The sequence below is a fragment of the Notechis scutatus genome, chromosome 1 (assembly GCF_049901735.1).
Source record: "Notechis scutatus isolate UNSWTSFEM ecotype Mainland chromosome 1, rNotScu1.2, whole genome shotgun sequence".
Lineage (NCBI taxonomy): Eukaryota > Metazoa > Chordata > Lepidosauria > Squamata > Elapidae > Notechis > Notechis scutatus.
In genome coordinates this window covers 87,991,982-88,019,880 of record NC_142009.1, presented here as the reverse complement: position 1 = coordinate 88,019,880, position 27,899 = coordinate 87,991,982, and the positions used below count along the sequence as shown (strand labels likewise).

The following is a 27,899-nucleotide window of genomic DNA, read 5'->3' as shown; positions in this document are numbered from 1 at the left end:
ACTTCAATCTGGTCTTTCAGCTCTCATTTCCTTGTTTTTCCTTGCAGGAAGAATTATAGGATATTATTTTCTTCCCCAAGTTTGCTACCAGAGCAGGTACTATGACAGGTATCTATGAATGCATTATACTATTCTTCTTCAAGGAGAAAACTGTCTAGTTGCCTTTTGGGAAAAAAATTGAGACAACTATGACCTAGATGACTGAGAATCTCCACAGATGTACTTCCTGACAAAGGATTAAATTTATTGGAAATGGTTCGTGAGAGTTTTCTTTTGATTTCATAAATTCATTTGTTGTTTTTCAACTAAAACAAACTGCAAAAAAAGCTATTTCTTAAGAGTAACGTTTCCTTTTGGCATTTAAATCCAGAGTTTACATTCACTTGATATTTAAAGGAACGGCAGCAAACTACTGTGGAAAAAAAAAAAATATTTCTCACTTCATTTTAAAGAAATCCAGTGAACTTTAGATCAAAGCTGAAGCTGCTTCAAGTTTCATAAAGCCATTAAAACAACATATAAGACCAATGCCTTAACAAATGTGTTTTATAATCAGCAATAGGGCGTGGGGGGGGTGTTCCTAGGAAGGATGAGCAAAGAACATCAGGAATGTATGCCAAGTGTATAAAATCCCAGCAAGATCATTCAAGGCATGAAGGCTTACCCAGTTGCCCAAACTAGCAGATTCCTACCTTGGACAGCAGCAACATAGAAGATGCTGGAGGCAGATGATTACTTTAGTAACAATGACAAAGGCATTGTTTCATACTGTACAGGATAGTCAAGATAAACTGACTAACAATATAGTTCTGAATGAAAGCCCCTTCAGTTTGGATGCTCCTCAACATGCAGCTCAGAAATGCTGAGAATCTTTTGAATTACTAAGGGTGTTCATGACATGGCTAATTTAAAGCTTTCAGGGCATCTAGTGTAGATGCCATCATTTCATGCAGGGGAAAAAATCTGAAGTTACAATGATAAAATTACAGTCATAACATGGAATCTAAAAAGCATCAATATGGGGATGTTCAGCATACTGAAAGATGAAATGAAGTTAACTAAATATTGTGTTGATATCTTAGACATCAGAGAATTTAAATGGACTGAAATTGGGTGCTTTCAGAAAGAAGATTATACTGTTCACTATTTGGGCATAAAAATAGAGAACACACTAAGCTTTCAGTTAGGTAAGATGCAGCAAGAACAATACTCGATCACAGTGCAATTAACGATTTAATAGTGTGATTTAGATGTTGCAGATCACTCTTTAATATGAAAATTATCAAAGTTAATATTCCAGCTACTGAAGCAAAAGAAGAGGAGGTTAATGAGTTTAATGCTCAAGTCCAATTTGAAATTAACAGAATATGCAAGCATACCTGCTGGAGACTGGAATGCCAAAGGGGAAAATATTGAAGATGAAGATATAATTCAACTATATGGGAATTCAACTGTATAGGGGAATGACTTATCCATTTCAGCCAATGATTTTTCATTGCTAACACAGTCTTCAAATAACCAAAATGATACCTATAAATATGGACATCACTACTAAACATGGACATCACTATACATACGCAGAAATAAAACTAACTATATTACTGGTATAAGGTGATAGCAGAGCTGAATTATAACACCAAACATAGCTAGGGGCTGACTGGGAAAAAGAAGCATGAACTTCTCATGTGCAGGTTCAAAGTTAAGCTAAAGTGAAAAAATAGAAAATCAACCAGAATCCATGATGTGATTTTGAGCATATAGCCACCATTTTTAAGGAGAACATCAAAAATCATATTGAAGGCTTAAATCTCATAGATAGGGAACTAGAAGAACTGTGGAATGAATTCAAAGGATGAATGTGAAAAGAGACCAAAAAACTGAATAAAGCAAACTGGATATCTGAACAAATGTTCCCTACTAATACTAGAAGAAGTTAAATCACCATCCTATTCATTACGAAGTCAGAACAAATGGATATTTTTTTCTAAACACATTCCATGGCTTGAATGTCTGGAATCTCCTTTCCATAAGGGGCTATAATCTAGCACTATGTTGCTAGAATGTGAAGTTAAAGGTATTATACAATAGTTGCATACTCAACTATCCTTTCTTTGGAATTAGTATGAAAACTGACCTCTTCAATGGCTTCTGTAATTTTTCAGATTTGCTGTCATCCTTTTGGTTAAAACCTTTACAAGCTCTTCTTCTTGCCATATTTTTATAGATATTCCATCAATTCCTGTTCAAGCTGGCTTTAGAAAAGGCCAAAGAACATGAGACATTATTACTGCTGAACAATGGATAATTGAGAAAGCCAAAGAATACCAAGAAGTCAATATGTGTTCCACTGATTGTAGAAAGATCTTTGATTCTGTTGATTATATCAAACTGGAAAGTGTTTAGAAAAATGAGAATCTCAAAACACCTCATTTGTTTTCATGCAAAACCTATTATTCATAAGTCAGGAAGCCACAATCCAAATAGAATGTGGCTGGATATTCTCCCCCTATTTACCCAACCTATACAGATAGTCCTTGCTTACTGAATACTCATTTAATGACTGTTCAAAATTATGATGGTGCTGAAAAATTATTATGACCAAATTAGGATCATTTATGACTTTGACAGTATCTGTCAGTTATGTAATTGCTATTAGTCAGTACATATTGTTCTGTGCCTGATGTATTTTTTTCCTTTTCCTCACTTAAGAACGGAAAGATTGGAGAGAAAGGGATTGCAAGAAAGTAAGCTGTTTGCTCCTCTACATATTGAAAGTAACAGAATTGTGCCAATAGCTCGGGGATGGGAACCACAACATGCTATTCAAACGGATTACAGTATTCTCTTGAAATTCCTTCGTCAAACTCAACCAACCAATCATTTGCTCAACCACCATCACCACCCCAACCAAAGAGTGGAAAGAGATTTCAAGAAAGCAAACTGTTCTTCTATTTATTTGTTTATAAAATTTATTGACCACCCATCTTATCTCAAGGTAGCTCTGAACGGTTTACCATCATAAAAAATAAAATTGATAAAAGCTAAAATCATAAATAAGTTAATACCAAAAGCCAAATACTGCAGCCCAATTAAAAGGGCAGGAGAAGGGGAGATGTTAATCTATCAACTCCAGTGTGATACTCCCCCATTGGAGCCCCAAGCTAACATGAAGAACAGATCTTTAGGCTCTTACAGAAGGTCAGGAGGTTGGAACTGACCATACTCCAGGGGACAAGATGTTCCAGAAAGTAGATGCAATGGCAGATAAGGCCCTTCTCCTGGACCCCACCAGCCAAAATAATCAGGCCAATAAGCCCACAGCAAGCCTTCTCTGCTAGCACAGGTGGGGCAGGACAGTCCCAATGGGATGAGATGGTCCCTCAAGTAGCTTGGACCCATACTATAATGTGCTTAAAAGATGATTACCAACGCCTTGAATTATACCTCGAAACGGACCAGTTCGCGGAGCAGTGATGTTACATGGGCAATTCTTGGAGCCCCAAGAACTGCCCATGCTGCTGCACTCTGCACTAGCTGTAGCTTCCCAATGCTTTTCAATACAATGTGATTGCATTGGTAGCAGGAAAGGGTTAGGCAAAGGAGAGGGTGCTTACAGAAATTGTTGGCTTTTTTCACTCTCCTCTCACACAGCAGAAACACTGGAGATGCAGCAATTTAAAGAGTATTGTAAGCTGTTTATGCAGTGCACCAAGGCTGCAATTTCATTGCTTTTGATATGTAGAAGAGCAAAGCTGAAGGTATGAAACTGATTAGTCTTATTTCTTTCTAGCTTTAAAGCACGGTTGTGATTACATGATTTTCTACTAAGCCACTGTTTCAATTAGTGTTAAGGCTTCAATTATGATCATTAAGCGAGGACTACCTGTATACTGAATATGAGGAAAGTTGGACCGAAAAAGATAAGAATAATTTTAAAACTGGAGGAAGAAATATAAATACTTATGCTTGCGGACGCTACTTTGACAGTTGAAAATGCAAACAATATACAAGTTCTAGTAATAAATGTCAAGAAGCACAGAGAAAAACTGGGACTAAGATTAAATATAAAGAAAACCAAACTAATTACAACAGGTAGAACAACCATGATAGAATTGACAATAAAGATACTGCAGTGATGGAGAATACCTACATTTCAGGTTCATCCATCAATAGCAATCAAGAAATACCCTGCAGATCAGCCCTTCCTAGAGCAGCCATGAAGGCCCTGGAAAAGATATTCAAATGCCACGATGCACCTATACATACAAAGATCAGAATGTGCAGGCATTGTTTTTTCTTGTAACACTCTGTGAAAGTGCAGTTTGGACTTCAAAAAAGCAATACTTTGAATTTTGATGTTGGAGAAGATTCCTAAGAATACCAGAGGGAATAAATACCAAGGGAATAAATGGAAAACATCAAAATATATCAATCCACAACATTTCACTCCAGGCACAAATGTCCAGGGTCAAATTTGGACACATATTGCAAAAACACAGCTCTCTGGAGATAATCGTAATGCTAGCAAATGTGGAAGGAAAGGAAAGAGAACCAGCAGCAATGTGGATTTTCTCAGTTACAACAGTAACGAGTATATTATTGGAAGTCCTGAAGGGCCAGGCTGGGGAGATTATCCTGAAGAAATTTATTTATGTGGTCACTAAGAGTCAATACCAGTTTGATGACCACAATCAATCAATTAATCTACCAATCAATCTAAATATGTTAGCAACATAATACAAACGTCTGAGATGCTTCAATTTACACACTGCATTATTTAAATTCTACTTACGGTAGTTTTGTTTCTGAAAACCAAAACAGTACCTTTCCACATATTCATTGCTAGTCTCATTAGGCAACTATATTCAGATGACAGCTACTTTTTGCTTGTGAATGTAGTGAAAACCAAATAGCTTAACTTAACTAATATGCAGGTAGTCCTCACTTAACAACCATTTGTTTAGCAATTGTTCAAAATTATGACAGCACTGAAAAAATGTGACTTACAACTGGCCCTCACACTTATGACAGTCACATTATCCTTGCAGTCATGTGATCATGATTCAGATACTTGGCAACTGTAGTGTAGTTACAACATTTGCAGTATCCTGCGGTCATTTAACCACCATTTGTGACTTTCTGAGCTGGCTTCTGACAAGCAAAGTCAATGGGGAAACAGCAGGGAAGGTTACAAGTCACAGTCATGGGATGTCTCGCTTAAAAGATCATGGTGATTCATGTAATGACTGTGGCAAAAAATGTTGTGAAATCAAGTGCAGTTACATGATGCCTCATTTAATAACCATACTGCCTAACAACACATTTTCTGGTCCCTTTTTTATTTGTAAGTTGAGGACCACCTGTAACAAATTAAGATAAAAAGAACATAATATATTTACAAGTCAAAGAATCATCTCATACTATTTCCAGGGTTTTTCTTTTTCCCTTTTTACCTTTAATAATATGAATACCAGCTAGGCCGTTAAGAGCACACACCAATTGGCGATGAGCTTCTTCACATTCTATCCGACATTTTTTCTGCAGAGATGTTAAAAGTTCTTCCATTGTCATTGTGCTGGAACAAAGACCCAAACATGAATTATACACACAATTGTAATAACTATCCAAATTATTGCGGAACAAAGAATGGACAATACTCTTGGCCATGGGCTTTACAATTTGCACTATATGGGAGAGAGCACAAGTGTGGACAGAGAATGTAACTAACTTAATAGAATAGAAATAGAAATAGAATACCTTTATTGTCATTGCATTCTACAAATACAATGAAATTTGAAACCTACTCCAGCACAGTGTCCCAAACACCACATCACAATCACACTACATTATTTTAATTTAAAAATTTAAATAATTAAAATAATAATTAAAAACCTAGTCTAAAACCTATCTAAAACATATAGTAAGTTAGGTAGTTTAAAAATGCCACTATATACATAGGGCTAAATCATATGCATTGTTTGATTCAAGACAATTATTGCCTTACTTAATCACTTAAGTAAAAGTGATTAATCAACACTACAACATCATCATTTAACAATGGTTGAGGCCACCAGAAGTGCAACAGCATTGAATGTCCCTTGACACCCAGAGCAGTAAAAGGGAAAGTAAAGAAAAAGAAGACTGACCAACAACAATGAATAGATAAAATAATTCAGGGTGCTGCAACAAAGCAAAAGCAGGAAAAGCCATATGATCCTAACTATTAAGATGCCAAAATAACAAAGGCACTCTGTGGCACTCTGTGCAGGTGGGGGAGGAGACAAGTGTAAGCAAAATGCAAAGGGGCGCTGCAGCATCACGCAAATGTGGGCAGGCATGGGAAGTGATGCTGAGGCATTTGTGTAAGGTAACATGGGAAAGGGCGCTGCAGTGCCACACGGGTGAGGGTGGGCACACTACAAGAGTGACTTGTGGCTTTCCCTGCCAACTCCTCCATTAACTTTGCTTGTGGGAAGCTGACAGGGAAATAACCAATGGCAATCATATGACCGTAGGATACTACAACAATTGTAAATGTGAGCCAGTTGCCATGCACCTGGATCATGACCACCTGCCTGTGGGGGTGCTGGGATGGTTAGAACTTCAAGGAGCGGTCATTAAGCACTCATTCATCACCATCAACTTCAAATAGTCATTAAATGAGTAATCAATAACCAAGGACTATATATAATCTAAGATTAAAGTCACTAGACCCAGTGGTGGGATTCAAATAATTTAACAACCTTTTCACCCAGAGTCAGGTTAGCTGTCATGGGAGGCGTGGCCCAACCTGACCCTGGACGAGCCAGTTGTTAAATGACACCCGCCACCCCGCTCTCAAAGTGCATTCTGGGTGCTGTGCTGCAATAGAGAAACAGACAACGGAGCAGCCGGCAGGAGGGAAGGAGGAGCGGGGAGAAGAAAGAGGGAATGTGGCCTTCTCCTTCCCTTGCACTGGTCACTTCAATGCTAGTTTTTCCACTGCAGCACAGCTGGGTGGGGGGAGTAATTTAACAACTGGTTTGCATGAACCGGCTGAATCCCACCACTGATTAGGTCCCATCTATACATTTCCTGAAATTACAATGGTTTAAACAACCATTATGGTAAAATTTAGTAGAAATAGTAGCCTCCAAATACAGGTTTGTATAATATTTCTAGTACAGTGAGGGAATGAATTGCAAATTACAAATAATTTGCTACTTCTTCCTCAAGAGAAGAAAAAGGAGAAAACAGAAATAGACAGAAAATTATTCACTGCAATTATTTCTCAGTCACTGGCCATAATCTAAATTTTAACTGAATTTCATTCATGGTGGACACATTGAAGTTAGTATTTCTTGAACACTGTTGATTTCATTGTAAATAATTAGCTTTGAAGGAAGTAATCAGTTTTAGACATTTTCTAACTAAATTATTTGGATTATTTACATGTGAATAAATTACCTTACAAAGCAAATAAATTTCATATCCAATATATGTTTGATCTGTTTAAACTACACAGAAAGCAGGTGTGACTTTCAAAAATACTGTTGTCTAAAGCAGCCTTTGTCAAGTAAAGTTCTGTGGAATTCTAAAGACTGTGATTTCAAAAAAATATTTTGTTTGAACTTCCCAGAGAAGTCAGTACTAGTGGTGACAAGGTGGGAATGTTTACATGCCACTATTAGTTGCTCGCCTGATGCTTTGCTGTTGTAAATGTTGTAAAATATTGATTGGATAGCTTATTTTTTAATATGTAATTTTTATCAAGAATTTTATTACAATAGTAAAAATCTAATACAAGATAAATTAAAAAAAACCAGAGGAGTAAAAAGTACAGGGAAAAAGAAAAAAAAGAAAAAGAGAAGGACAAAAGCATCTAGCCAGCCTATCTCAACTAAGCTTTGGTCATAAAGAAACTCAAATGATTGTTTAACATAGCATTAACTTGTGTTTAGACACTGGAAGTATAACATTAAAAGGACTTCACTGGACTATAAAATGTTGTCTCAGAAACTGGTAACTCTAAATAGTAGCAATAATATCAAGGATACATATATACCAAGGAAAATATATAAGGAATCAAGGTTGGATAATTGACTAAATCTATTTTAATTTAGGTATTTTTCTATTTCTTTATTCATACAGATGTCTCAGTATATTATTAAAAATTTATTACATGCCATCATGTCAGTGTAGACTCTTAGCAACCACATTATTTATCAGAAAAGGATAATTTATTTTTTATGTAATTCGGGAACCTTATATAATAAGAAAACAAAGGGCAGAAATCTAGTGTCCTGAATAGAATTTCAAAACAAGCCATATTGGCCATATGTAGTTTTTATGAAGTGATTATCTTTGTTTTGAATACTATCAGAAAAGAAGAACTGTACTGGCTTGCTGTTATAAAGCCATATGTAATGTTAAGACTACTGGCAGCTACTGGTAATAATAATTCACCTACAGTGTGAAGATAGAATAAAAACCCATCTTTTATTAATATCAGTAAGTACTTTTGAGCACTATAATGTAAATAGAGCTTCAGGGACTGAACATTCCACATTAATAATAAGAATCTAAATCCATTTTGAGAAGTAAAATTAACCTTTTCTGTAGAGGCAAGAATTCTCCACGAACAGCTTGTGGGTGACAACAGGCCTGTCTCAGACGCAGCAAAGGGTACAAAATGGAAGTCACTGTCCTCCTATCCAAGCTACTAAGTTTGAGAGACCAATCCAAAATCTTCCTGAGTTTTACCAACGCATCCTGGCAGCACACCTCATGTTGGCGATGATAAAAATGCCTCTCCACAGGAGAAAAATGAAGCCAATGTGTATCTTCTGTCTGAGGAGGAATCTGAATCTAACAAAATGAAAAAATAATAAACAACTAAAGTTCAGGTACAAAATGATGTCTAAAAACATGTTATTAGAACTGAAATGTTTACTTGATCAATCACGTCCTTCTTTGCTGACCTCCACATTATCTTGGCTACAAAATTGTACAGAGGCTGTGTATTTTTCCTGCAGTATGGTCGATATAGAAGCTGATCCCACCAATATTTGACCCAGTAAGGATCAGCACCAAGGAAAAGTATTAATCCATACAAATCTGTTGCAAAGACAAAGTAAAGTTTACCGAATGCAGGGGGCAATCTTTCAAAATGTATTTAAAATGATCTTTCAAAACGTATTTAAAATGTTATATATAGAGATGGGGGGAGAGGAAGGGAGGGGGAGAGAGAGAGAGAATATATATATTCTACTTTAGCTCATCATCTGAAAAGTTAAACCTGTTTAAGATTGTTTTCTTTTGAGGATGAAGGATTGATGGTATAGTTACTGAGACTAGACTTTTTTGAAAAATTAAAATGAGTAGCCCATCATTTTATAGTCTACATAATCCACCAGCAATTAATCTAGTAATGTTGATTTTTAAAGTATAAATCATTGATTACTGATAACAACTTAAAAGACAATGTTATGATGATCATTCACCTTCGAGTCCTCGCTGTACCGGTGTACCACTCACACACCAACGATTGATTCCACTCAAACGGAGTGCCATTTCTGCAGCCTATACGAGATGATAGAAAAGATAAGACAGGATCATGACATGTAGCAGCAATATTAAATCCAAGAGCTAGGCAGCAAACAGCACTGTAAGATCAAGGCAATATCTAGTGGAGTCCTTGTGCAGTTTAGACTGATGCAATATTAAGAGTAGGAAGCTGACAAAATTGAGACATACGATCATCATATAGCTCTCTGGAAAGCACACCTTGCTCCTGTGATGGTATTTTCTCATTTTTCCAGTTTTTAGCAAATACAATCCTAGCCTCTGTTAATACATTTACAATCAGGTATTTCAAATCTTTACTATATATTTCAGGTAAAATTCCCAATAAAAATATCTCTGGTTTCAAATCTATATGTTTTTTTGTCATTTTTTCCAACCACGTGTGGATTTTAGTCCAGTATTTTTTAGCATCCGCACAAGTCCACCACATATGGTAATATGAGCCAGGTATCTGATGACATTTCCAACATTTTTCAGATTTATTTTTGAACATTCTTGCTATTCTTGTCGGGGGGAAATGCCACCTGTAAAACATCTTACACAAATTTTCTTTATATGCTGTTGACATTGTCATTTTATAATTTTGAGACCACAATTTTTGCCATTTCTCTAGATCAATCTTTACATTTACATTATATACGGGAGTCTCTGTGGTTAAACTGGGAGAAGATTAAAAGACAATGTTTTTGAAAATTCCAGTCTGGCTATCGACTATTGAAGCATTTTCTTATCCTATAATATACAAAAAGGAGCAAACAGTTAGATACGGTGAGATATTGAATGAAAAGGGTGAACTTAAATCTATACAAAAACTAGAGGAACAAGGTATAAAGATGAATTGGTTTTCATATGCGCAAATACATTCAAGGTATGATAAAGATTCTAAAACAGAAGGTTTCTATGATAAACTGACTGATTTAGATAAGATTTTGACAGGTACTGATGAAAAGGTGATTAAAAAATTGTATGGATATTTATTAGAAATTAAACTAGAAGAAGAACAAGTTAAAGAAACTATGATTGCTTGGGGGAAGAATTTTGGATATGGGATTGATCTAGAAAGCACACCTTGCTCAGAATGCAGCTGTCAGGCTGCTGGTAAGTAAAACTTGCTAATTTAACACTTATTTCTTAGTCAACTACCAATTTCTCAATTGGTTTTCAGCAATCTTTCAGAGCCAATTCAAAGTGCTCTAAACATTTATAACATAATTTCAGGCTATATTAGAAACTGTCTTCTGAAAATTAATTCTCCCCATCCTGCCAAGACAACTAGAGAGGGCCTACTCGAGACCCTGACTTCTCTCATAGTGTGGGACAGGTTTTCTCTGTTGTAGCCCCAATACTACAGAACACTTTAACACTGATCATTGTACCAGATCACCATGTTACTTGATTTCACAAGCTTATGAAAAACAATTTTATTCAGGATAGCTTCTTAATGGTGGCAGAATTTTAACAATTTCTTTTTTAATGTTTTATTTATTCATAAGCTTTATATGATTGTTTGTGTATAAATAGATGAACAAAAACTGTGCTCATAACTGAAGCTTAAGTGTGTGTGTGTGTGTGTGTGTGTGTGTGTATATAATGTATGTATATATATGTATGTATATATATGTATGTATATATGTATGTATATATATGTATATATATATATGTATATATGTATATATATTCTTAAGTTTTCGCGGGTACTTACATGTATGGTATTCAGCTTTGTTCGGGTATTTTCCCACATCATTATAGTTGTGCTCTTAAAGTTGTAGCAACGTTTCAATGTTTCAAATATCTTCTGTCTGTTTTGTGGCTTTTTTTGTCTTGATTTTGTCTTGAAACACCAATCAAGCGGAACACAGAAAATTCCAAGACCAATAAACACAGACCAAGACTCCCAACCAATCAGGATGAAGAAAAAACCATTCTGGCACAGCAGTAGGCTAGCCCCAAATTTAAAACTGAAACGGCTGTGAAAGTCTGACTCACAGACGAACACAATACAGAAGCCTGATGATGGCAGATGAGATTCTGCCGAAACGTTGCTACAACTTTAAAAGCACAACTATAATGACGTGGGAAAATACCCGAACAAAGCTGAATACCATACAAGTAACCACGAAAACTTAAGAAAACAAATTATATATATATATATATTCTTATGTATTGATAAATACATCACAGAAGTCTTTTTTAAGATTCATCGATAAGAATTCTATCCCATCCGTCTTTCAGGTACTCAAATAGCATACATGGCACATACACAAACTTCTCCACATTTCTCAACACAAGTTACATAATTATGCTGAAAACGTGGCTGGCCCAAAGTCTCCCATTAATATTCATGGTTGAGAATGGATTTTAACTGGGATTTCCTGGTTCCATGGTATAATGTGCCCTCAGGTCCCCAAATTCCAAGGTTGGCTAATCATTGTTCTAGACCATTACAACTGAGCTCCTTCTCTTACAGCAAACCTGCCTTATTCTGATCATATTTCCTATAAATTCCATCTTTACCGAATTGTTCCCCTGCTTTGCCTTTTTAACACCTATCCATCTGCCATACATGATCTAAATTTATCCCAACTGAATGAGGATCTAAACAGTTTCAGAGGCTTTTTATGCAGCTGTGGTTTTAAAGTTTAAAGTCCAGAGTTGCTTTGATAGTGAGATGGGCAGCATATAAACTTAATTTTTAAAAAAGGTAGTCCCTGCGGATTTTACTCTGCTAGTCATTGCCAACTATAGGGGGCGGTGCTAATCTCCATTTCAAGGTCATTGAGCCAGCACTGTCCAAATACATTTCCATGTTCATGTGGCCAGTATGATATTACTGAGTGGTTATCTTCCCACCAAAGTAATAACTATTTATCTACTCACATTTGCATGCTTTTGAACTGCTATGTTGACAGAGCTGGAGCAAGGATGGGAATTAACCCCATTGTGTGGTGCTCGGATCTCAAACCTGGGCTGATGGTTTTCCAACTGACAAGCTCAGCATCTTAACTGCTGAGCCAATGTGCCACCCCATAAATTTAATAAATAATAAATGTTTATATTTCTATAAGGTTCCCTGAATTACTTAGGAGTGGACATTGTAAAATGTAATAGAAATTTTTTAAAATAATTTTTTAGCAATATCTTCTACCAGCTGCTAAAATGGGCATTTTCAAAGTCAATGCTAACAGTTTTACATCTTCTAAACCCAAAGGGCATATCTTGTGCCTCTTGAGATAGCATTAAATCAATCTCTTGCTTTAAGCCATGAAGCTATGTAACAGACATCATGACCTACTTCTTTAAACTGTCAGAATACATTATGTAAAGTTATTATTTTAAAAATGGATATGCTTCATATCCTATCAAACCTCCATCAGGGAAAATATTTAGAAGCAAATACCTTTAGGGGAAACTCGTAATTTACTCACTTCTGAAGGATAAAGTTCAAGGGCACATTTACATCTCCAATGGTTAAACAGTAGCAGAAATTCCCAAGGGATTGCCTCACCTTTGCCGTGGTGCATTCTACCATCTGTGCCTCATCTAGGCAAATTCTCCACCACTCCACAGCTACCAAGGGACTAGGAATGGCCATATAACGTTTCTGGTTTCTGAAACGGCGCCCATCTTCACTATTGCTATGTGGAATGTCGACATAATTCAGCTCACACCGGAGGACATCATATGTAGTGATCACTACATCCTGCTCTGCTAAGATGTGAGGTTGCAAAAAGCCATGTTTCTTCACTCCTTGATAAACCTGTATGGATTTTGCCCAAAAATACAAGACAAAGCAAATGTTGCCAGTTAGAGAGTTCACATAGTAAAAAGTGGTTGTCCATCGTAAAGTTAAGCATTTCCTTGCTCATTAAAAAAAGTAAAGTTCTCTCCTAATTTGTTTGGTTAATTTGGTAATCTTCTTTTATTGATGAGCACCTAGCAAATAACCATACTCCCAAGTATTTTATTTTTTTTCCACTCTAATTATCAATATTAGGCAGAGTTGCAGTGTTGGAAATGAGTATCTTACCAAAACTGATGTTTTTTTTCCAGATGATCCTGATAAATTAGGAAAACCATTTTTCAATGAACTAAACAATATAACAATGAAATTCGTCTGGCTGGGTAAGAAACCACGCATTAAACTAAAATTGATGCAGGATAGTAAAAGCAGAGGTGGTTTTGGGCTACCAGAATGGGAATTATATTACCAAGCAGCAATATTAAATTGGGTCAAGGACTGGGTCAAATCAAGAGATAAAAGAATACCAACAATAGAAGATCATGAGCTCCAGGAAGGTTGTCGCGCATATTTGTGGGAGAAAAAGGGTAAAACACATGTCTATTTTAATAGGCATTTAATAAGAGATTCATTATTACAAACATGGAGAAAAATTAAGAAGAAATATTATATGAAAATACCACATTGGTTGTCAACCATGGAGGCCATGATACACCCAAATAGATTAAAGGAAAATGATAAACTATAATGATTTATTAGATGCCCAAGGAAAATTAAAATAAAAAAAGTAAAGTTATGGTGACAGTTTAATAGTTTAGTAGACTGAAATAAAACATGGCCGAAGTACTTTTGCAAAAGGAGCATGTGATAAAATGTGCTGGTGAGAAAAATACATCTCTTTGAGCTTAGAGGAATAGTATCCATTGAAACACTCACATAGCATTTCAAAGTTGTCTTGAGTTGTCTGCATGCACATGAGGAAGTACACAATTAGACTTAATCCCTTTAATACAGAAATACATCAATTCATGGCTGATTTTCTACTGTAATTTCTGAAGTTTGCTAGCAACAAATTGAACAAAAATATTTTATCCAGGTTACAATGAACTTCAAACTGTTTTTGTAAATGATAGCAATAATGAGCCTTGGTGGCACAGTGGTTAGAGTGCAATACTGCAAGCTACTTCTGCTACAGCCAGCTGCCTGAAATTTGGCAGATCGAATCTCACCAGGCTCAAGGTTGACTCAGCCTTCCATCCTTCCGAGGTAGGTAAAATGAGGACCCAAATTGTTGGGGGCATTATGCTGACTCTGGAAACTGCTTAGAGAGGGCTGTAAAGTACTATAAAGCAGTATATAAGTCTAAGTGCTATTACTATTGCTATCATGCAGGTACAGATAAATGGAAAAACCTTGTATTTTCCACCAGCCTCTATAAAGGCATGTATTTCCACCTGTGCTATACAAAATAATACCCACAAGAAAATATATTTCCTTCTCCTTGCTGTTCAGAGATCCATCACATTCTTCAAACTCTTACTGTACTACTGTTTTTATAAAGAATGCTTCTTACCAGCACACGAAGGGATGATGATCTCACATGCCTATTAATTTCATCAACCCACTGGTGGCAGATTGAACTTGGAGAAATGATGAGAGTTGCTCCTGTAGGAACTGGTTTCATAGCTACAAGGCAGTGGGGGCAGTAAAAGGGCTTGATCTTAAGATTTTCTTCTTTATAATTCACACATTCAGCATGTTGCCACAGGTGACAGTTCAGGCACTGTACCCGAGCTTTGTAGTCAACCAAGCCAAGCTCACCGCAGATGCATTCAAAGCGATAATCAGAAGTGTTGAATGGAAACACAGAACCAGGGTGGTGTTTAAAGATGCTTGTGTGTTCTTGACAGACTGAAGACTGTTCTTCTAAGGCATCCTGCACCTCTTCTGTTTCATCCATATTTTTAGGAACAGCAACACTACAGCATATCTCATCTTTGGATCTAAGCATGTTATCAGCTGATCTACACTGAGAATGTTTAGTTTTACAACGCTTAGAATCTAGGTTTGATTCACTAGTATCTTTATTTGTTGCACAGTAATCATGATCTTCTGCTGTAATATCTGTCACCTGAGGTAACTTTAGAGCATTTGTAGAACATGCATCCTTATCATTCAATTTTATGATTTCAGTGTTACGGTCTGGCAAATTTTTCTTCTGAGATCTATTTGAAGTTTGCTTTTTCTGTAAATATAAAAGAATCTAAACTTAATTCTCATCATACTAATTGCTAATTCTCTGAAGTTAGAGAAAGAAAGAGCTGGAAACATCAACTCTGCATGCTGTATTCCTCAACCTGAACCCTCTAGATGTGTTCTGACTATAATTCATGTAATTCTCACCAGAAAGAAATTCTGGAAGCCCTCAACACACCTGAAAGGCACATCTGAAGAGGGCTTGCATTACATGTGTGAGCCACTATCTCTTAACCTTTATACAATACCAAGTGGGGATATCTGTTTAGAATATATATTTCACTGTACTGAGTATGCTTGGCAATCTCCAAACTGATTTTTTAAAAGCATACAAGCATAAAAGCATAAAAGCAGTGTTGATGTACAAGTTCCTTTCCTCCCACATTTCAATATTCTTGTTAATTAAAAGTACAGTGCAATTCTCTTATGATTCATTAAAAAACCTACTCATATTATATTTGATATATAATCTTTTACTTTGTAATATTAACTTATAATAACTAAGATCTATACTCTGTTTTGCCAAAATTGTGCACAATTCTGTCAAAGTACTTAAAGATTAGGGACAATTAAGAACATACTTTAGTACAAACTTCATTACTATTTTAAAAAAATCATGAATGGGAATGGGAAGTCCACAAAAGAGTTTCTAAAAAGATTTTCTTTTTAAGTGTTAAGTTCTTAAATTGAACATACAAGTCAAAGACATATCAAAGCGGCCCACTCATAAACATTCATCATGTAATCCTTTGCCTTATATCTGCAAGAACATCTTGAATACTTACATGGAAGACTGGGTTTCTGCACTAGTAGAAGGCTTCATACATACAATTGTTCGTACAAAGATCTTTTGTATAAATCTTTGCACTGTATTTTAAAATGATATGATGATACAACTATGTGTAAGGTTAATTTTAAATAAATGACCTGTTCCATAGGAATTTTGCAATTCCTATTCAATGGATCTGGTAGCCTATCTTTTATTTCTTGTCCCCCCAAAAAGCTTCATTATAGCAATGGACATGTATTTAAATAATCCTAAATTATTCTTTTTCTTCAAGCTCACCTGTTTTTTGGATCTGTTACAAAACAACTGTTCCTTGTAGTTTCTGCCCAACTTGAAAGAGCCAGCAAGACCATGGCCTTTGACTTGCTCCACTACCTTCTCTGCAATTAATTTTTCCAGAGTTCTTTTAAGAATCCGACGGTTCCTCTGAACATCGTATTTATATATGGACTGGACATACTTAAAAATTGCAACAATGGATGCTCCCTTCTTCACTTTCATTTCTTTTATAGCTGTTAAAAGCATTACTCGCAAACCTATATAAAGAATGAATATTTTTGATCAAAACTGTGAAGAGAGATTGCAAAGAAATTTTAAGATTTTATTGTAACATTTATAAGCTCTGGCTTAATTTTTTGTTACTAGTTGGCAGAGGTAGTATTTTCTGCTAAACACTTTAAATTCTTAATTTCTTGCTAACCTACAGTGCTTTTATTCTCCAATCATAACTCTTCAATTATCACATGTAGCCAAGTTATATAGAAAGCATTACATACTTAATAACAGAACACTACACAACTTGCTATGTGCCTTAGTTTCTGTGTAAGAGGGAAAAAAATCTTTGGGCGGAAAATTCTTCAGGATAAACTAAGTATTTAATCTGATGTGAAGCCACGGGTTTTCCAACAATATACAACAGTTAACATAATTTACTTATGCAACTTTAGGACCTTTGAACAGGTTTTCTCACCCAAACTTTAACTGGTATATCAATATATATTATAACATATGCTTCTGATAATGTGTTTCTCTTTTACTGAGAAATCCCAAATTGACTCTCATTATTTGAGATTGTTACTGATTTTAGAGTTGAATTCCTCTGCATGTGGTTGTAAATGAATCACATACAAGGGCTTACAAAGAACCACCTATGTATTAGGAAAATCTTCTAAAAGGAAAGACTGGAAAAAATAAGAGCTGTCAAAAATTCAAGCAGTGAGTACTGCCTTGAAAGTTCATTAATTTAAATAATAGAAAGTAATTTCACATTAAACATATTTGTCAGGTTTTTTTTCCCATAGAGCTATAAGAAATCTGAGAAAATGCATGTTTTATTGATTTATAAGTAAATAACTGCTTGGGGGAAATAAAACATCATTTTATTAGGAATTTGATAGTTCTAGTTTTTAATAATTATGAATACTAAAACTTTTACAATTGTGTTTATTTCAAACATACTGTGAGAGACAGCATTATCAGTATCTTAAATAAGTAAAAAAAAAGTGAATATTTATTATTTATTAAGAAAACACATATGGCAGCCCAACTCATTTCTGATTATTCCAGGTGCCTTACAGAAATAAAGCCCAAATACAAAACCCAACAACCCTCCACATCCTGGCCACAACAATCAAATCAGCCATTTGATGGGCTCCTGGGATTCCGTGGCCCACTGGCAAAACCATATTTTCAGGACCTTCCAAAAGCGTATCAAGATGGGAGCCAATCTTATTTCCACAGGAATGATGTTCCACAGGGAGGAAGCCTTCATAAAGAAGACCCTTCTTTCTGGTCCCATTTGACAGATCTCCTTAAGAGAAGAGACCAGTAACATACCCTGCCTACCTGCTCTGGTTGGTCAGGTAGATGTAACTGGGGAAAAATTGACCTGTCAAATAACCTGGCCCCAGATCATGTAGAGTTTTAAAGTTGAAAATCAACACCTTGAATTGAACTCTATATAGTATGTATATATGTATGTATGTACGTATGTACGTACCTACTATGAAGAAACTTCAGCATTAACTTTTTTTTCTCTAGAGAGCCATTTTTTTTTTACTGCTGGTTATGCAAATGGTACCTGCTGAAAAATACTTACTTGGATACTGGACTTTTTCCTTCAATTTAAATTGCATTTTCATTATGTTTTTATTTTTACTTCCTTCAGCAGGTTGTGGTGGAACAAAGAAGTTTACTAAAAACCCCTGAAATATAATTTTAACATCATTATATCACAGTCTACCTAATAATTAACAAATGCTAGGCATGGCAAAAATAAAATGTACATTTAATTACTGGTCCACTAGTTTTATCAAAGCGTGTAAGAATTTAGGTGAAAACTTAAACATTGTTATAAAAATTCAATGTCGATCAATAACAATTTATTAACACTGTAGAGTTAAGACTGGAAAAGGAAATTGTAAAAATTAAGCATTATTGCTTAAAGCAATACTTAGAAATATTAATCTTTTCACCAATTTAAATATACAGGTGGGCCTTGTTTATTCAAGAGATTCTGTTTCAACTGAACCATAAATAAGAAGCCTGTGAAAAAGCATACTGTGCTTATGTGAAAAAGGTTGTCGGTCATTTTATGCATGTATAAGATACACCACGGACACTCTAGAAGAGAGTTACATGGCAAATACTATATACATATAAAAAGTTATCCCATACAAAAAGTTCTGCCCTGTATTTTCCAGGAACACATCCTTTCTCTTCTCTTCATAGCCAATGGCTATTGGTAAAGTTATATCTATAAATTGGTCAAATTAGCAAGCTTCAAATTCTGCAGATTGATAACCATTTTGCAACACTTTCTAACTGAACTGTGTTGTGAATAATACAAGAACACAGGAAAATTTTTATAATAGGATTATCATATTCTAGTTAACATGATTTTTTAACACAATAATTTAAAAAGTTTTAGTTGGGATTAGGTTTTCTCCAAGGCTAAAGAAATATTATTATTGCTTTATATTTTCAATATAAAAAGAATCAGACAAATTATTACAATATAGCTGCACCAAAGTTATGTAATAGCATAATGAAATAGAGCAGACTGATTTTGAACAAATTTCTTCATAAAACTAGTATGCCTTCTCTCACTTGTTATACAGAAAAGTGAGGTTTCCAATATGCTACCAATGAAACCATCCCCAAAATGTCCTATTAAATTATTACTAGTAATAATTACTAGTAATTAATCAATTAAATTAATACTTTTAGCATTCAAGACTTAGACTGGAATGTGATCCTGAAACAACCAGATGGATATTTATATGGTTCATTAACTGCTTAACGAACAGGTCACAAAACAGAGTAGAGAATGCATAATAGAGAATGAAAACCATATTTGGATTCCATTATGTAAATAATGTTATAAACAATTATGCCTGCTGAATTTATGAACAAATATGTTTCTAATTCAGGAACTGACAAACTCCAGAATAAATGCTAAAGCCCATAAACAAAGCAATTTTTAAATCACCAGAATTTTGAGATACTGCAGAATGTTTTAAATGCCTGGGCCAGTGTGTCACATTGTATGGTGTTCCAGGAACAAAAAACAGAAAAGATGACCAAACACTGTGGTAGACAGTGAAAAGCTCAGTGGGTAGTAAAGTATCAATGTTTGAAGTAGACTAAAAAGAAATGAACATGCAAGCAGACTATGTGGTGCTCTTAAGAGGATAGATGAATTGGAAATGGAAAACAATGTTAAATTATGGATTGGGAAGGGGGAAAATAATGTTTAAGAATGAAGATTGATTGTTATTAATCCTGTAGAATTATGTTGTGATATGATTTTCTACTTCATTCCAGTTTTTCTAGCATATTACATTCACAACTGAATCTTTTCTCTTGACACAAATTATAAAAGAAAAATAAAAGGGTCACAGAAAATTGTTTTATAAACTTCAAAGGCAACAGATTTAGGAGAAATAATTGCTTACATATTCCAAACATAAGTTCCAATTGCAAGCAATGAACTGGGTAGGATTTGATTATTGGAATAGTTTTTATCCACCCACAATGCAGATTTCTCACCTCTGGTAACATCAGAGCATCCTGTCTGACATCCTTACGAGTGTGTGACAAAATAAGAGCCAAGACTTCTACTGTTTTTCCAAGGCCCATCTCATCTGCTAATATTCCTCCAGGCCACCGAGGCCCAGCAACAGGTCGATCACGGATTACACTGAAAACAAAAAAAATGGATTTTTGTTATGAATTCAACCGACCTATTGAATTAAATATTTAGAATTCTGAATACATTATCAGCTACACTCAATTGTTTCAACATTCTGCTTTTGAACATAATATTAAATCAATCCATTCTTACCAGCCAGTAAAAGGATTATAGTACAGCTTCAACCCATCTAGAGTAATAAATTCTCTCCATAAGTAGTGGAGAGCATTATCTGATGAAAGAAAAGAACAAGACAATAAGATTCATTGAATTTCACATCTCCTTAAAGTACAAATTGAAGTTCTGAGGAAGAACTTATATGGAACCTCATTATATGGAACCATTTTAACTAAATTAGTACTTGATATAAAAATACAGGTAGTCATCAATTACTGACTAAAATTGGACCAGCAACTCAATGGCTAAGCAAAATGTTGTAAAGTGAAACCATACTGACGTCAGTTCCAGCTGTGATCAAGTGATTCACCATTGGATGTTACACACGTCACATTACCGCAGCTTGCAACTTTGTGCTGACTAACTGCAGTCCCTCCCCACAATATAAAAGCATTCCATGCAATCTCTTCTTACAATGTCTGTTTCTGAAACTATTTGGGATCTCTCTGAGTGGCTATTCTTAAATAGAGGGTTTAATGAGGGGGAGGGAGGGTCATTTTTTTAAGAAACAAATTATAGATTAGAATGTCACTATTGCTGCAATGTTTAAGGACTGCTTATCTGATACACAACAGTTTATACGTTGACCTTTCTGCTGATGTACTATGCAAACTGACCACTGTATTTCCTAATAGTTCTATAGATTTTAAAGATGTTAAGCAACATTAGCCAAAAGAAGGACCTAGCAAGCTCCTCATAGTACATGATCATGTATTCTACTATTAACATGTTCAATATATATGTACTCATGTTACTATTTTGAGATACTTACCATTGGTAGGTATATTTCTAAAATTTTCACGTTGCAGCATCCAATTTACAGCCTCACTTTGATATGGCCTGAGAACAGGAATCAATGCAGAATGTTGTACATTTTCCTTTAAAAAATGTAACTCTTTTTGGTGTACATGCCTCACATAGTCATACAGCTCTTCAATATTTTGCCGTTCTATATCTCTATCAGATTCCTCATCTTCTTCCAGAATGTCTAAAAATGTGCAATGCTATTGACTATTAGTAACATTATAAATACTTTTAAAGTACATAAGAAATAAAAAGTTGAAAAAAAGTATCTGAGTATTAAAAACATAATAATTTAGTGCAACAATGCTTCCAAGCTTTCAAAGAGGGATAAGAAAACAACACCTAAAATACAAATCTATACACAAATGTCTGATGAAACAATAATGTTGTGAATTGGCTACAAGAAATATATGGTGGCGTTTCAGTTTGTGAACCCATTTGAATATTGAATTTTCAATATTTCTCTATAAATATGACCTAAAATTTTACCTGTTTTCCCCACAAATCCTAAAACTAAGTCAAGAGAACTAAGTGTGTCTGGGAATGCATTTGGCAGCATCTTGACTGAAATGTTAATGAGATGGGGGGGGGGGGGAGTTGGAAAAGTGGTAATATGGCTTTTTGGTGGGCAGAAGGTGCAGACCAGATTCTTGCTCTTCTGCTGTCCACTGAGAAAGTTAATATATTGAACTTGTACTTGTTTTTAAAAAGTGTACAATAAAGTGAATAGGCTTAAATTAGAGAATCTTTGTTTGCGTACTGATTTTGGGGGCAGAAAGGCAAGCATCTTTCTAGCAACCAACCTATGCTAAATTTATATTGAAGAATTGACCAAAGGCTGCCATTCTTAAAATGAAGTAAATGGCCAAAACCTAACATAACATAGAGAAAACTGGCAAACTATGGCACAGATTATGCCAGAATTCACAATTAAGTGATGTCATTCATAAACACATTTTTAAGAATCTGGTCTGAAAAATATGATTACCTGGAATTACAAAGTGATAAAATTTTTCCATCAGTTTCTGAAGGAGTTGATTGGCCTTTCTTATTCTTCCCCCACCATCACTAAGGAATTCTAACTTACTTATGCCAAGTTCAAGAAGATATATTCCAACCTGTGAATTAAATGTTGACAGAAAAGTTTAGACAAACTATAGTGTATACAATAAAATGTGGAAAAGTAATTTAATGTAACTAGGAAATAAGCAAAGAAGAATAAAAATAACAACAAATGAAAGCATAGTGAGAATATTAAAGCTGCCTTTCCCAATCTAATTTTCCTCAAATATACAGAACCAATTCTTAAAACAATTAATCAAGACTGGTTGGAATATGAGGACTAACATATTTCATAATGAAAGGGATATCAGGTTAGACAACGGTTCATTAAAAATAGTGAAAATAATTTAACAGATCAAGTTATAATGATATGAGGGGTTCTTGGTGCTCTCTGAGCTGATTTGTTTTCTTGCAGAAGTTTCATTACCCAAACTAGGTAACATCAACAATGCTACTAAGGAGTGCAGTTTGCTGTTGGGTTATATTCTAGTGGCTTACCTGTCAGTGTTGGTGGGGGTAGACTTACAGATTCTTTGGGCTGTTTGCTGTTGGCTTCTTTGGCAGTTTCTTGAACTAAGCAAAGAATCTCTAAGACCACTCCCACCAAAATTGGTAGGCAAGCAGAATATAAAGCCGAGAGCAAACTGCACTCCTTACTAGCACTGCTGATGTTACATAGTTTGGGTAATGAAACATCTGCAAGAAAACAAGCAACACCAAGGACCCATCATGTCAACCCTGAGCTACAAATATTCTCATTTATTAGTTATATTTTAATATTTTCTTAAAAATTGAAATCATAACTACTATTTGTGATTCGCAAGGAACTATACTCCAATTATTAGCTACAAGGGAAAAGAAAGCTGGGCACATTCTATTAACAAGGAAAATGATCTTGAGCAGGGGTGTCAAACTTGCGGCATCACAGCGACGTCACGTGATGTATTGGGACTTTTTCCCCCTTCACTAATCCGGGCATGGGCATAGCCCACATGACGCATCTGGCCCACAGGCCAGGAGTTTGACAGCCCTGGTCTTGAGAATCCTGGATGAAGATAACTAAAGGCTAAATAAATACATTTAGTGAAGGAGATTCATAACTAAATAACCAAACAGTTATTGGTATGTATTCATAAAACACTGAACCATAATGTAATTAATAATATAATCAATTACTTGCATTTCCTTTTCCATGACATAATAAACTCTATAGGTGCTATTTAAACCAGCAGAGCAGAAAAAATAAACAAGCTGTTTCACAGAATCAGTGAAATGAAGTAGTGGGATTGAGGGAGTTAAACTGAAATTACAGAAAACATTAGAAGAGCCAATAATTGATTTATGGATAAAATTTGGTTTGTTCAGTTTATAACTTTTTTAAAAAAAATACCCCCATAATAAAATTTGCTAAATTAAAAATGTTAATGATTTGGTAAAAGAATTGTTTATAACAATATAGCTATATCAAAAGCATTTCCTTTTTAATTAGTTTATATTTGTGATTTACCTTTGGTTATTTCATGCTATACACACAAACACACATTATTTAATTTATTTAGTAAAGATTCCAGTTAAAATCCAATTTACAGGTAAATAATTCCTCAGGTTTAAAGAAATAGGCAAGTTATAGTCTGGATAATAAGTTACAGAACTATCTGAACAGCAGCTTTAAACTTTCTCAGGGAAGTTTTATTTGCACATCCCAACAGAAAAATTAAAACATATGAAAACTATACTCTCTTAAGATATGCTGGGGCAAAACTTTTCATTACTTTAGGTAGCATAATTAACATTTTATTCAGAGATGCTAGTTAATAAGCCCTGAAAAAAAATAAAATCTAGTAAAATCTATTTTGCATATAGAATAAACTGAATTGAAGGAAAAATTCCTGTCTTTGATGCTGTCATATTTTCCATGTACAGATAAAAGACATTAGTTACAATATTCTATTCAGGCACTTTTCTACATATTGTTAATTTCAAGTATATTCAGCAGTAGATATGTTCTATTAATTATATAAATTGACTACCTTTACAGAACGAGTATCTCCAGATCTTTGATGCAGTATAATTATTTTTTTCTTCTGCAGCCACATTAAATTTTCCATAATTTTATTATTTAAAGATGATTCAACTAAAATATCTAGTTCATAAGTACTCTGTAATGATTCTTCCCCTTTGTCCACCTTTATAATATCATTTGCATGGACAAGAAGATGCAGATGATCACTAAATTCAGCTGTCATCAAAGTCAGCCCTTTTTTCTGAATATTGTCACTTAAATGTTGTTCAGGAAGAAGCTGAAGTGTAAATTCTCCAAGCAAGGTTTTCCAGGGAGGATCAGGCTGATAAGGAAGTATCAAAATATTTAGCTGTATGGCTATAGATGGCAATGGATGACAAGAATCTTCTGTTTCATCTACAACTGTTGAGAAATTTGGGGATTTGGGGTTCTTTTCTCTGTGAGTCAAATCTTCATCCTCACTATCATCATTTATCACAATATGCACAGCAGAAGATGAACTTGTACCAGCAACAGGATGGTCTTCATCCATGACATCTACATCTATCATGTCATTTTTCTGGTCATCATGCATATTCCAGCAGAGTTGCTTCTTTTTCTCTTCATTCATCCTCATGGGAGGAGCATGCTTCCGACGGCGACTCATTTTGATATTTCACTATTGCTGAACGCTGTAACACAGATAAATACCAGTGAACTTAGGTTCTTGAATGGAGCATTATATTTTGATTTAATAAGAATCTGGAACATTGGCCAAAGATTTATTTTAGATATACCTTCTAGCAATAAACCTTGGCCCCCTCCAGTCTTGTTCATTTTGGGGTTCAGCATCAGAACTTCCCATCTGTGAAAAAGCTAGTCTTTTCAGAGAATTCAGAAAAATTGGTGTTCAAAGTAGGTCTTACTTTGTTACCTTACTTTCAGAAGTACATCAGAATGAATATATTTTATGGTCTCTAGGTAACTGCTTCAGAAAACATGGAAGTAGATTCTCAAAGGCAATACATTAAAAATCTTTTGGATGGATTACATGTGCTTATTGGAATTTATGTTTTCCAGCCAAAATCTTAACTCCATAACCAATTCTAGCAATATGATCATTAATTTTGTGTGTGTGTGTGTGTGTCCGTATTTGAAGTAGTAAGAAAATATAGCCAAGAATTTAAAATAATACCAAAATCTAGACAATTTTTCTGTCTTTGCCTTTACTGGATCAAAAAACACTAAATTTTGTCACTTTCAGACATAATTATCATTTGATATTTTTTGAGACTAAATGTTTAAGGAGCCATGTTTAAGGGATCACAGAATGGTAGTTTCTTAGTGTTCCAATTCTTATATTTTCTTAGTCATTTGTGTAATATCATTTATAAAATTAAAAAGTTTTTTCCTAAAGATGAGGGAACAATTACGGAATATATAAATGTGTATTGCTAGAGCCTCCAATCCTTGCTAACTTTTAAAACTTTTTGTCATATTTTCACTCCAAATTTCAATCTGTCTTTGAAAATTGTAATCTTATTTATTTATAGGTTCAATTGGATACCACTCATTAGACAACCAGTCACTTGCTCCACTTTTTTTTAAGGCATGCTGTTGAGAAACCGCAATATAGCCTCAAACAACTGGCTACCATGTCTGCTTTGCATCCGCAATCTTGAAAGTCCTTCATTCTGTTTTGTCTTTTCTTAGGCTGAAGAGGCAAAGGTGCTTTTTCAAGAGGCAACTGGACTTTCTGGCTTTTCCTTGAAGACGTTTCGCTTCTCATCAAAGAAGCTTCTTCAATAGGAATTTGCATTCTTTTAGTGAAAGCAACAGGATGCATTATTTTTTCACTAAAAGAATGCAAATGTCCAGCTGTCTGTAAGGAGTATAAATCCTTCCATTCCCCACCATCCAGACAGAGCTGAAGAAGCTTCTTGGATGAGAAGTGAAAGGTCTTCAAAGAAAAGCCAGAAAGTCCAGTTGCCTCTTGAAAAAGCACCTTCAGGACATCCACGACCTGGATGACGCTGATGAGGCAACTTCTGTAATGTTGTAAAATTCCAGCCACTGCACCTTTGGCCTTTATTTTCATAACTTCCAAGTTCAAATTAAGATGAATCTGCCTGCTGCAATCCTCGGCTCCGCATCTAGCTACCTTTCCTTGAAGTCTGCTGCTTTGCCCCACGCCCTTGTGCAACTGTAGTAACAAAAAACACTTGCTTGTTTATCACAAGCCCACAATTAAATTGAAGTCAATGAATACTTCAGCTTCAATCATAACAATACAAGAACACACAATAGATACAAACTCAAGGTAAACCGCACCAAACTTGATTGCAGGAAATACGACTTCAGCAACAGAGTGGTCAATGTCTGGAATTCTCTACCTGACTCTGTGGTTTCTTCCCCAAACCCCAAAAACTTTAACCTTAGACTGTCTACTATTGACCTCACCCCTTTCCTAAGAGGTCTATAGGGGGCGTGCATAACATGCCTACCATCCCTGTCCTATTGTTTCTTTTATTTTTCTTATTCATATCCATTTCATGTATTCATAATTATGTTTATACTTATACCTGTTATCTTGTAAGCGATTGACAAATCAAATAAATAAAAAAAATTAAAAAAAAATTGATCACAAGGTAAGATCAAGCGAATTAAAAAAAAAAGTTCTTCAAGTAACGAGCTCTGTTTTAAGTTCCGATTATAAGTAGATGTTTGCATCACATCCAGAGGGACGGGCGAGAATCCAACCCGCTTATCTCAAGTCAACTTCACAGGGCCCCGCGAAAACAGAGGCGGCTGTCCTTTCCCTGCACGAATGCCAGGTGTACACAAACGGAGGTTATCTCCCCTTTCCGCAGACCCTGAGGCAGGCGGGCAGGGAAGGACCGCCGGGAGATGCGAAGACAACAGAGGACGGCGGCGGGGCATGGGGGATGGAAATACAATGCTTCGGGGCCGCTGCTGGAGGGTGGAAGAGCGAAACGAAGCCCGCCGAGAGATGCTCCTCGGCCCAACGTACCTGACGGTTCAAGTAGCTTGCGCGAAAGGCGCGCTCCGCTTTGGATGTCCCTTCAGGAAACCGCGCCTGAGCTCGCCGTAATCCACCAACCGCCTCCGAACGGGCCACCGCAGCAGGAGGAGGAGGAGGAGGCGTACCAACGAACGCCCCTTTCTCCCACCCCCCCTCCCCACGCGAAACCAAAGCCAGCAGGTAGAGGCCAACCGACAAGCAGCAAGGGCCCAGGCAGGCCCCGCCCTCGCCAGCTGGCGCGCGGGCGCCGGAGAAGTGACGCCATAGCGTCCT

General features: G+C 35.6%; 1 protein-coding gene across 1 annotated transcript in view; it reads right to left on the bottom strand.

The window, feature by feature from the left end:
- The window catches only part of SHPRH (SNF2 histone linker PHD RING helicase), a 54,717-nt gene extending 26,818 nt beyond the window's left edge, over positions 1 to 27,899 (bottom strand). Inside the window, exons 1-14 of the mRNA XM_087970397.1 lie at positions 27,615 to 27,899; positions 24,612 to 25,275; positions 22,508 to 22,637; positions 21,488 to 21,703; positions 20,692 to 20,770; positions 20,397 to 20,547; positions 18,445 to 18,550; positions 16,626 to 16,882; positions 14,877 to 15,548; positions 13,070 to 13,321; positions 9,483 to 9,561; positions 8,933 to 9,096; positions 8,591 to 8,847; positions 5,454 to 5,575 (exon numbers count right to left, since the gene is read on the bottom strand). Of these exons, the coding sequence (XP_087826523.1) occupies positions 5,454 to 5,575; positions 8,591 to 8,847; positions 8,933 to 9,096; positions 9,483 to 9,561; positions 13,070 to 13,321; positions 14,877 to 15,548; positions 16,626 to 16,882; positions 18,445 to 18,550; positions 20,397 to 20,547; positions 20,692 to 20,770; positions 21,488 to 21,703; positions 22,508 to 22,637; positions 24,612 to 25,250 (3,124 nt within the window). The 5' untranslated portion in view covers positions 25,251 to 25,275; positions 27,615 to 27,899. The remainder of the gene's footprint in view (positions 1 to 5,453; positions 5,576 to 8,590; positions 8,848 to 8,932; positions 9,097 to 9,482; positions 9,562 to 13,069; positions 13,322 to 14,876; positions 15,549 to 16,625; positions 16,883 to 18,444; positions 18,551 to 20,396; positions 20,548 to 20,691; positions 20,771 to 21,487; positions 21,704 to 22,507; positions 22,638 to 24,611; positions 25,276 to 27,614) is intronic.